The sequence below is a fragment of the Aythya marila genome (genome assembly GCF_965140915.1).
Source record: "Aythya marila genome assembly, chromosome: 3".
Classification (NCBI taxonomy): Eukaryota; Metazoa; Chordata; class Aves; order Anseriformes; family Anatidae; genus Aythya; species Aythya marila.
In genome coordinates, this window is record NC_139044.1 from 80979030 (window position 1) to 80991456 (window position 12427).

The following is a 12427-nucleotide window of genomic DNA, read 5'->3' on the forward strand; positions in this document are numbered from 1 at the left end:
AGGCACAGACCTAAGCAACCAGGTTTGACCATGCAGGTAGCCCTGCTGTGGGCAGGAGGTTGTATGAGAGACCTCCTGAGCTCCACTCAGACTGAATTGTCTGATCATTTAATCAAACTATTGCCACACTGATATATATGAACCATGGTTCTGACCTGCTGAGTCTTAGGCAATTATATTCCAAAATTTATTTTGAAAAACAAAAAAGCATTCTGCAAGCTCCCTTCCATGTGCTTTCTAAAGGAAGGAGAGGCTTGCATTACCGTGCACACAAACCGAGTAGCTGTGAAAGTCTGGTTGTTGTTCACAGTTGTATCTGTGTAACCAAGTTCTATTCCTTGTCCTGTTGAGAGGTTCACTTAACAGTAACAAGGTGTAACTTTATAAGACTGATTTTTTTTTCCCTTAGTTTTTCCACAAATAACAGTAAAGGATTTTTTTTTTTTTTAATTATTATTATTTTTTCTTATAGTTTTGTAAATTGGGTAATTTCATAACCTCTCCACAGTATCATTATGCAGACTGTTAGTAAGCGGAGCTACTCACAGCTGTATTTGAAATTTTCCCAGCTGTGAGAGTCCTGCTTTAACATAAGAACAGTTATAAAAGTCATGATAGAGAATGACATGGCTCAGGCTTTCTAATGAAATAGGGCAAATGTGAGTCTAAATGGAGTTATGATGTATTATTCAATGTGGATATGAGACATGAACATACTGGAAAGAGTCCAATGTAGGGTCACAAGGATGATGAACACCTCAGATGATGAACACAGGTGATGAGCACCACTCCTGTGAGGAAGGCCGAGAGAGCTGGGATTGTTCAACCTGGAGAAGAGGAGGCTCAGGGGTATCTTATCAATGTGTATAAATACCTGAAGGGAGGTGCAAGGAAGACAGAGCCAGGTCTTTTCAGTGGTGCCCAGTGGCAGGACAAGAGGCCATGGTCACAAAGTGGAACACAGGATGTTCTGTATGAACATCAGGAAGCAATTCCTGATGGAGCACTGGCACAGGCTGCCCAGAGAGGCTGTGGAGTCTTCTCCTAGGAGATCTCCAAAAGCTGCCTGGACATGGTTCTGCGCACCCTGCTCTGGGTGTCCCTGCATGAGCATGGGTTAGGACTGGATGACCTCTAGAGGTCTCCAGCCTCAGTCATTCTGTGATTCTGTGTGGTTCAGCAATATGGCAAATATATGCAAATAACCACAAGATACTGGTTTTGCCATCTGGGTTTTTCTACTGATAGTAAGAGAAGGGAGCTTCAACAGCTACTTGCCACTTCTGAAAGCTGCATCAAAATCATTTTGATAAAAGGGAACTGTGCCCCTTTATACAATGTTAAGATACTTTGCATGGGCTCAGTGTGACTGAGTATAGTTATAGAAATACATATAAAATGAGATCTGTTGACTTACATAACTCTCCTAAGAGCTTGGGTTTGTTTTTTAAAAAAATATTTTCCCCTTCTTAGCGTATGTTTGAGTATCCAACTTTTAATAGTAGAACAATGACCTCCTTTTCTTCCCAAAGTGTCCATACTCTAGATCCACATTAGTGGATCTAGATCACCACATCTAGATGAGTGGTTTTCTGTCCTTCACAGTTTGTGAGCCCCCTGGATTCCTTCCTTAAAGCAGTAAATATTATAGTTTCATAAAGAAATGTGTATTAATAATGTTCACATTTGCCATTCCTACCTGTCTTTCATAGATTCTTTAGAGGTAACTGATGGAGACCTTTAGCCTTGCTTGCGTTAGTACAATGCAGATTTGAAAACTGCTGCCAGATCTAGATATTTTGAATGAATGGATCACAGTCAGACCTTGAATTTCCCCACAGATTTTGATATATCCTTAATATCAAGCTTTTGTTTTCCACTTACAAGTGAAAAGATTTTACTGTTTGAAATAGTACTCTTGTAAACCAAATACAGACCATTTGATACAGGGCTACCAATGTCCAGGAAGCCTAAGCTTTTAATCTCTGCTTTGGACCTTCTCTTTACTGCTGTATCGTAGGCAGCCTGGAGTTCTTGCATTGCCTGACCCACATGCAGCCTGCCTTTTCCTTTTTATGCTGTGAAACTGCTTGCATGATTTGGCCTGTTTCCATAATCTGACTGGCAACCAGGAGGTTAAAAGGACATGATTAGTCCCTAAGCTTATCCGTTTACAGACTAAAAGAGGCAACATTAAAGGGAATTTGAACCCAAAGGGTTTGTTTCAGCTGGAAATTTCAAAGCTTTAATGTTTTAAATAGGCATGCAATTTTCTATCCTTGGCTTTTGCTTGCATGACTTTAAAATCCCAGCTGAGGTTATGAAGATTTTTAATACCACATTTCACATGCTTTCATCTCACCTATTGTCAATTAAAATACATTTAAAATACCCCATAATCATCAATACAAAAGAGGTCTTTTGCTTTCTTGCTTTTCTTTTTTAATACTTTTTAAGTACTGGATATTAGGAGAGAGATGCATCATAGGGTAGTCCCGCTGGTGTGTTATGCAGTTGGAAGGGATTGCTCATTAAGCAACGAAATAAAAATGTAATTTTGGATGATTTTTCTGTTTCTCATGGAACTAATCTTTCTTTGGCCATTGCTGTATTATCTCTACCAGAAATATTAATCCTTTTGGCCTATAAGATTATTTTAACAGAGCATTATATTTTTACCTTTGGAATAGAACTGATTGTATCAATTGACAACCTCTACGCATAGATAACACATTGATATATTATACATCAAGAACAAAGTTTAGATGTATTCTGTTAATTTCAGCTTAATACTGGTTTGTTTACCTAGTTGTGTTATCAGTTCTCTTATTACTTTATCATTTGCTTTCTTGATTATGAGAATTTCTGGGTAAACGGTCTCTCATATACCTCTTTCATTGCTAGGATTTCAGGTTTATCAAAGGTAAAGGACACTTTCCTTGATATTAAATTTTGTGCTCTTGTTAAAATTTGAGATTGAGTCACTTAAGTGGTAATAAATCAAGTACTAACATGAAGTAAAGTTACTAATCAGCTGAAATAGCAAGATAGGAAATGCTATAGTATTTGAAGTCATGTTTTGTCACACTTCTCAATGTGATGAAGTGTAATTCTTTGCTGAAATACAATAGCTCATCATTTCAGAAAGTTTTACATAAACCTAAACTACAGGGAAATAGCATGTACAGTTCTGATAATTTCAAAAAAATTAAGTTTCAATAATCTTTCAAACAGTAAATGTTCCAGTTTTATAATAATAATAAAAAAAATTGTGAAAACTACAAAGGTCATAAATAATAAGGGACACTGAAATATATCTGGAATAAAACAAATAATATGAAAGAAATATAATCCTAATATCCTTTAGTGCACTATTTATCTTTGGTGCTGGTATACTTTTCAAATTAAATGTAAAATCTCAGCATAATTCAAATGACTATATATTTATTCAAAAGACTTCTGTTGTAGGTAGAATTAGTAACTGTTATTGTACCAAAATTGTTGAAAAATAGATAAACCTCGACGCACCCAAAATAGAAATACCAAGCTCCAAAGCTAACTACAGGCTGAGAGTTAATAAGGTTGCTGAGAGATTAACTACATGTTTAATAATGTGACCATCTCTGAAAAACAAAGTTAGTTGATACCAGTAACACTAATGGTGATGCTAGTCATCAGAGGGTAAAGAAGGGTATTAAGGTGGTGACCTCTTAGGCTAAAGAGAAAAGTAAGGAGTTTGTGGTTTGTGGAACCAGGAAAAGTTAGTTGGAGCCACTAGCATGTGCAATAAAGTCAGTTCCTTCCATTGTATTTTTGCTCTTCCACACACACCTTTTAGGTTTTCCTAGACTGCTGAGTATCAGAGCCATTGTGTAAATAGCTAATATTGCCTCAGTTGCAATTAAAACAGAAATTATACATTCTTGCAGTAGACATGTCTTACATCTGGAATAATCAGTGAGTCAACTGGGCTCAAATCCCACCAAATCCTATCCCACCAATTTAGTCATTTGGTTGGCTTCCAAAAGATAACCAAGTATTACTTGTGGAGGCCATTCCTAGCTTCAAAAGGACTCAGAGTGACTCCCTCTTATCTGTCATACCTCTCTGTGGACATTTCTAGGTTGTTCAAGTTGCTCTGCAGTTGTCTGGAGATGCAAGTTACTCTAATGAGTCCCCAGGTCACCTCTGGCCTCCCCTCCCTTCTCCAGGCTGGCAAATTCAGATATGGGTAATGCTAGCAGCATAAATAAACCATTTTTCTGTCTGATCATCAGTGAAATCCTAATGTACTGGTGCAAATCAGAATAGAAATGAAGGACGCTTGTCCAACCGTGCTACAGTTTCTCCATGATAATTTATCCCTGCCTTACCTTTGTATCACAGAGTGAATCTACTGCCTCTGTTTCTTTGTTGATTTGAGTTATTTGACCTCCTGACTTGGTTAGGGGAATACTTCAATCTTTGCTCAGCAGCTGCAAGTCTAGTGGTTCCCTACAACTATTCTGGGAAAGCTGTTTTTACCTCTTTCATAATTTTCTTTATGACAGCCTTTCCTTGAGCATCTGAGAAACCTTTCCCCGTATGGAAAGGTGATAAAGAAGAATCCCTTTCAGCCTCTCTAGGAGCCTTGATCTGGGCAGCAAGTGTAATGTAAATAAGAAGCAGGCATCCTCCACATCTGAGACTGATGCTTCTCATCTCATTACCCAACTTGTATCACGTTTGCAAACCTTAGGAGGAGCTACTTTACAGGACCTATACCAAGACGGATTTGGGTGATCTTGGAGTGGCTGACAGGGTTGTGCGAGGACCTCTTAGTAACAACAGCACAGTACAAAGTGATGCTAGCTGTAAGGGTAAATCTGGGCCACTGTTCCTTTCAAGACTAAAGTTGTAAACTGTCTAGGCCTTTGGTACTGATGTTCCTGCTGAAGATGAAACAAACAGAGCAGCTACAAGGTTAGGAAGGCAGGTGCTTGAAAAAACACTCAACGTTTGTTTTTCAAAAGCAGCTTGATATCTGTGGTGCTTTTTTAACAGCAAAATGGTTGTGTTTATGAAATGGTTTACAGGCCTATCCCTTTCTTTTTTTTTTTTTTCTTTTTTTTTCTCTGTACTCTAAATCAATTTTACCATTATTTGATACATTTTAAAATAAGCCTGTGTCATTCACAGCACCACCAGAAAAATTCTGTCAAAACTTCTAACATAACCATTCTTTACTTCTTAGTCAAAATCTTGTAAAGTTTGCTTGTTCAGAAGTTTGAATTCAAGCTTTTGAGTAAAACTAAATGTAATCATTGTACTAAGCTAAAAGAATTAACATTTGACATTGGAACTCATTGTGGCTGTTCTGTAATGAAAGTAAACAGATTTGTAAAATAATTCATTGTATCTACAATGTGACTGTGTTCTAAATACAATACTTTTTTTTAAAAAAAGGTTTCCCATCTTAAAATACACTTCATTGTAATAGGATTTTGAAAGAAGTTCTGAATGAAATGAAATCATCTCATACCAATGGTCTGCTAATACCAATAATTTTATTAAATGGAGAAGAGATTCAGCTCTTAAAATTAAGTAGCATATAAGCCTTATGAACACCGTGGCTGATTGCAAATTATATTTATGAACCTAGTTGTGATTTTATTCAATTAAATAAAGATTTAGTAATATCCATGTGAACTCACAAATAGGAAAGAGACTTCTTCTATACATAAAATACTTTTTCATCTTGTTGCAGCCAGACTTTCTCTCTCTTATATCCAAGTTCTAATGCAGGTAAAGTGAACAGAGGAACAAAATGTTCCCCTGAAGTACTGGGAGGAAGCCAGCCAGGTGGCTTAGGAGATCTCTTTCTCCCTTTTATTATAGAAGATCTTAGTTTTTCTCCGTCCTTCAGGTTACTGTAGACCATTTAATAGTGAAATTGTGATGTGGTTTTCCTGCAATATTTGTAAAACTTGCAAATGAGAATTTTTGAAAAATACCTCGGGATGAAATATATATATATATATATATATATATATATATATATTTTTTTTTTTTTTTGATCTGCTTTTCAGAGTTATAGAGGAACTAGAGGTTCCTTAAGCTAGAGGTATGCTTAAAATATTTACCAAACAGATCTGAGCTTACTTGGTTCACCCTTTGGTGCAATCCAGGTAGCTGTGATAAGCATAGTACAGAACACAAAATATCAAACCCAACCAACATGCACAGTTTAGCACAAACCCATGCAGTTCCTTGGCAGCCCTGATAATGGATGAGAGTGGGTTTATGTGTGCTGCAAAATGCCACATAAATATGGAAACTCCTTAAACCTGCAAAGATCTAGGATGTGGAAAAGAATAAGGGAGCAAACTAGATAATAGCTAAAAGACCTATTAATTTCAGTAAAGATGTGCTGTAATTCTCTTAATTTATTTCTGCCTAGAGAGTCTTAATGTTTTAGAGAATGATCTTTTGCTTTTGGCAGAAACCCTTAAATATAGGCATATGAGACACTGTTATTTTGTTTTGTTTTGTTTTGTTTTTAATATACAATCAACCTCGAATAACTTTCTTGGGGGGAAGGGGAGCATAGTGTTAAAATTGCTACATTAAAAGAAAAATTTGGCTCTTCATGAAACATTCAAGAAATTAATTGTTCTCGAACTGCTGAAATTGCCCAGATAGCATAAAAATGAAAGTGAATTGCAAAGGGTGAGAATTTCCAGAGTGCTGAGCAACATGAAACCTATCACTAGAAGTGAACTTTCTGAGTTGTATTTTTTGTTTGTTTGTTTGTTTGTTTTGTTTTGTTTCTTTGTTTTAAAGAATTCTATCAACTTTGCTTTCAGAAATTAAGAAAATGTTGCATCTTAGGTCTTGTTTTTTCAGGTCTTCGCTTCACAAAGAAAAGGTTTCTTGCAGGAGGAGAGAAAGCACTCTCTCTGTTAACAATGGTACATGGAAGGAATTCAGCTTGCTGTTCCTTCTGTCTGTCACCTGAATTACTGCTGAACAGATTATGATGAACACTGGTACATTTTTTTTTCTGGATTAGTGCTTCTACCTGTCTCAAACTCCCTATTAATTTCATAATCATGAAATAATGGTGGGTTGGAGCAATTTCTGCTTGGAAATGAGCTTACTTGACACCTGCTTGCATTGTTGGAAATTCATGATAGTGCCTCAATTTATGGTCATTCTCATACTATAAGAGCTCTCATCTTTTTGCATGGGTGATTGGGATTTTTGCATGGGTGATGTTGGGATTTTTAAAAAACAAATATTTAAAGATATCTGATGAAAGTTATTGCCTGTAAATTGAAAGCAATCACTGGTTTGCTTTGCCTCTGCTTCTCTGCCTCTGACACACAGTCCAACTTTTACCTTGTCTGCTTGTTAAACCACCCCTAGCATTGACACAGATTGACACAGTGTTTTTTTTTTTTTTTTTCTGCAACAGACTGTCAGCCTTTCTGTATCTTTGAACTTAGCAAGGCCATCAAAAAGAACATATATGTTTTTTCATACCTGGCTTCACAGTATCTTAATTGTATACCATAATACTTTCTAGTATTCATCCAAATATTCACTAGTTAATCTGAGAAACTATTTTTGAGTCTGGTTATAAGATGCCTTATAAAATGATATTTAATAATCCTGAACTTTGTTGTTTCATTTGTTACTTTTATTCAAAAAAAGTGCCCTACCAAATGTGAGTTTCTCTTTTTAAACCTATGCTGGTTCATGTTTCTGATGTAGTAGACAACCAGGTGTGAAAAGCCTAAAAAATAAAATAAAATAAAATAAAATAAAATAAAATAAAATAAAATAAAATAAAATAAAATAAAACAAAACAAAACAAAACAAAATGAGGAAGCTTTGAATTCATAAGCTTGACATTTAAGCTTCTTTAAATGATGGAATAAGTATATATTAATATATGCTGAAACCTAAAAGGCAAAATGTCTTAAAGAGGGTATGTAGAATTATCTGTATTCATACTAATTGTATGTCACAGAAGTTTTTAAAAGAGCTAGCTATAATGGCAAAATGATCAAGAACACATACAAGGTTCTTAACTTGTAACTTGTTACTGACTGTCCTGACATAAACCATTTATAAAGACTTCTCAGTATTCTCATTTTTAATCCTGATGTGTCACCACAGAGCACTAGTTTTCTAGTCTGTATCATTACTGAAAGATTTATTACCTATATTTACAGTGGTAAAAGTCTTTTGGAAATGCTTTTTAAAAGCCATTTGAGTCTTAAAACCTTTATTATGCCCTAACTGCAATAAATATAGTAACTTTTTTTAAAGTGATGAATATTTTAATTATCAAGAAATATATACATATTAACAAAGCACTATTTATATTTGCACACACAAACTTTACTTGCATCAATATTTCTGCTTTTTTTCCCCCGCAGGGCACAATATAGAACTATGATAGCAACCGGCGGAGTCATAACAGGACTGGCTGCCTTGAAAAGGCAAGACTCTGCCAGATCTCAGCAACATGTAAATCTTGCCACAGCACCAGCTTCTGAAGAGAAGAAGCCAGTTAGACGCCGGCCCAGGGCAGATGTAGTGATTGTCAGGGGCAAAATCCGACTCTATTCTCCATCGGGGTTCTTCCTTGTTTTGGGAGTGCTTATCGCATTCTTGGGAATTGCAATGGCCATCCTTGGATACTGGCCCCAAAAGGAACAGCTTTTAGGATCTGAAGATAAACTACCAGTAAATGAAACTGAGGTCCTAAGAAACCAAGGAAGCATTTTACTTCGTTTCTTTGAACAGCATGTGCACTCAGATAAGATGAAAATGTTGGGCCCTTTTACTATGGGCATTGGAATCTTCATTTTTATTTGTGCAAATGCCATTCTACACGAAAACCGTGACAAAGAAACAAAAATCATACACATGAGAGACATATACTCCACTGTAATAGATATCCACACCCTGAGGATCAAGGAACAAAAGCAGCTGAGTGGTGCCTTTGCTGGCTTGTTGGGGGAAGGAGAACTCGGGCACAGTGGGAGTTCATGTGCATCACGGCTGGCTGCAAACACGGTTGCACCTTTCTCTGGCTTCAAGAGTAATTTTAGAATGGATAGTTCTGCTGAAGAAGAGGAGATTCCCCTAAATGAAGATAGGACCACTGCTAGCCTTCTACCACCTCTGATGACTGACCAATCTGGTTCAGTCTTTGGACTTTACCCTCATTCCAGCAAGGCTTCAGATGACAAAAACACTAGTTCTATAAAGTGTGAAACAAAGTCCATCGTATCATCTTCTATTAGTGCTTTCACACTGCCAGTAATTAAACTAAATAATTGTGTTATTGATGAGCCCAGTATAGACAACATAACTGAGGACTCAGAGGTCACAAAGAGTTGGTCCAGAAATCTGTCGATGGACTCTCTGGCCATTCCATTAACTGACACCAAGGAATCCTGCAAACCAGCTGCGGCCATGCTACCACGGCATAATTCATTTGTGGACACTCCACATGATCAGTTCAAATCTTCTATGACCCTTGGACCAAGTACAGGAAAGCTTTTATCCCCTGGTGCTGCCAGGAAACAGTTTGGGTCCAACACATCTTTGCATCTTCTGTCTTCACATTCAAAGTCCCTGGATTTGGACAGGGGTCCATCTACACTCACTGTCCAAGCTGAACAAAGGAAACATCCAAGCTGGCCCAGACTGGATCGGAGCAACAGTAAAGGATATATGAAACTAGAAAACAAAGAGGACCCAATGGACAGGTTACTTGTGCCACAAGCAGCAGTCAAAAAAGACTTTACCAATAAAGAAAAGCTTCTTATGATATCGAGATCTCATAATAATTTGAGTTTTGAACATGATGAGTTTTTGAGTAACAACCTAAAGCGGGGAACTTCAGAAACAAGGTTTTAATATTTAAATTGCAATTTACAATATATTCAACAGTATTTTTTAAGAAAACGTTTTGACAAGTGTTTCCTTCTCAGTGAAACTAGAACAAGACCATTTTTATCCAGATGATTAACAGCATATTAAAATTGGCTTGTGTAAACAGAGATCTTTGTCTTTGTAAGTCCAAGAGTTTGTTGTCACAGTAACATACAGCTGCAATACAGTACATTATCATTGCTCAGAGAGTTTTGGTATGACTTATTGCATTTTTTTCCAAGTCATTATTCCTTCTGTTCTATATGAGCATGTTACTTTCTATGAATTTGACTCCAAAACCCTGCATTAGAGTTAAAAGCTCCATTTACCTGTAAGTTCTACTTATTTAATGACTGCAAGAGTCTAGAAATTGTTTTTGCAGTCTAGAATGGGAAGTGAGGAAGAATACATACTGGAATTGTCAAATTCAAGCATTTATCCTTGGTGTTGGCTTTCACATATAATACATCTCAGTAACTACAATCTTGCCATTGTCATTGTGAGAATCTTGTTTAGATATGGGGGTGGGTGGATAGAAAAGAGTGGGTATCAAAACATTTTTGTGAATTCATTGTAATTGGTCAAGTTGAATACTAGTGTTGTGAATTATTAACTATGCTTTGTACAATAAAATTTCTACATCCATTATGATTTAATCCTAAAATTCCGGGAAAGCATACATAAAGTAAGAAACCTGAAAATTCTTCTGGGGTTAGTTCTCTAAGGCATTTTGATTGGCAGCAGTTTTGAAATCAAAGTGTACTGATTAAAATCATAGGGACATAATGAATGCTAACAGGGTTTTAGAAACATGGTATATAGTAAAATGATATCATGACATGAATCTGAAGAGAATAATGAAAAATGAATATATTGCCTCTCATTGCAATAGCAAGAAGCTAAATAACTAGGTTTCTATGGTCAAGATACTGATACAAAGCATATAATTCAATATGTATACTAAATATTACAAAAGCCCCTTGCCTAAATTTCAATTTATATATTTCACATAATTATTGGGATGGTGGTTCACTGGAGGCTTAGCTGGGGTAATTTTCATTAGAAGATTTTGCAAAAAGAAGTGACATTTAAAACAATATTTTTCTCAGCAGGGTAAGTTCCTCAGTTGACAATTGTAGGCTATTGTTAAAGAAAATGAGAATTTGAATGTGCATACCAGAAAGTTTCCATGTATTTCATTAAGGTATTTAGGCCGTGATCCTGCCATGACAGTCATGCTAAAGAATGTCACTTCTAGTTGCAAGGCTCACCTAACAAGAAGTTGGTTGTATGTGGTCATTTTAGATATATTCACTCAGGAATTGTTTTTAATGGCTTTTCCCAAAAAGAATCAAGCCTGTTAAACTGTTGTACTTCAGTTATGAAAGATCAAAGATAAAATACATGTACACACACTCTCTATATCCTTTTTTATTTTTAAATACTCAGCTCCAGATTTCAACTGCTTAATGTTTATGTATCAGGAGCATTACTTGCTCAGTGAATTGAGGCATAGTGTTAACTGTTAGAACCTCAAGCCTATATATTGTAACAGAGTTGGCTAAATATTTTGCTATGAAGCTTTTAATAACTTTCCGGTTTGTGTTCTTAAGACATTTGCTATTTTTTGAAATGAAAATAAAATGTATCTCTACATATATCTGCTGTAAGACATGTTTTTCCTCTATAATCTCAAATCTTCCATATCAAAGTATAATTAAGGATCATAATATTGTACATAACATTATGCTTAATATATTAGCCTGCCACTAGATATATGGCTATGACTAATTAATTTCAATGACATCCCTGCACATGTAAAGGTTGAATTTACTGTGTTTCTAATATTTTTTTAATGTAATGTGAAATGTATTCAAAATGCTTTTGATATAAGGAAATTTTGTATAAAAAGAACACCTTGTTCTTTTCAGTTTGGCAGTATGTTTCAAAAAGTGGAAACCATTATTAAAAATACATGAATGATATAAGCTTTTATTTCCTGAATAACTAAATTAAATCTTAGCTTAAAAGACTGTTTTTTGTTTTGTTTTGTTTGTTTTGTTTTGTTTTGTTTTGTTTTGTTTTAACATCATACATGGGAATAGTGGTCCATTTATAAGTATAGCAAGGCATGAAGTTTTAATTTTTAGTATAGATACCTGGTACTGAAAAATGTACTGATTTCAAAAAAATATACCTGGTTGAGAGACCAAAATAAAGTTACTGACTTGAATTTGCAAGAAATCAAAATAGCTCCGTACAAAGGAATTATGTGATTGACAGATTGACTACAAAAATATTCTCAAATTGTCCTAAAATGGAACATTTAATTTAGATAATAGCATCTACTCTAAGTTCCAGAAATAATAAGCTCATCCAGTACATATTAAGTAACATGATAACTCAAAAGTGATAGTAACCTTTTTTCCTGGGATTTTCATATCCCAAAATTTAAAGACATGTGTCAAATGATTTATAAGGCATAAAGTCTAAG

The 12427-nt window shown here is 35.5% G+C and overlaps 1 protein-coding gene across 3 annotated transcripts in view; it reads left to right on the forward strand.

The window, feature by feature from the left end:
- TMEM200A (transmembrane protein 200A) overlaps window positions 1–12087 on the forward strand; it is a 60114-nt gene extending 48027 nt beyond the window's left edge. Inside the window, exons 2-3 of one of the 3 annotated variants that reach the window (XM_082758087.1) lie at window positions 6871–7028; window positions 8427–12087. In XM_082758087.1, the coding sequence (XP_082614213.1) occupies window positions 8443–9918 (1476 nt within the window). In that variant the 5' untranslated portion in view covers window positions 6871–7028; window positions 8427–8442 and the 3' untranslated portion in view covers window positions 9919–12087. The remainder of the gene's footprint in view (window positions 1–6870; window positions 7029–8426) is intronic. The other 2 variants (XM_082758088.1, XM_082758086.1) reach the window with 2 other exon arrangements.
- The last annotated feature ends 340 nt before the right edge of the window (window positions 12088–12427 follow it).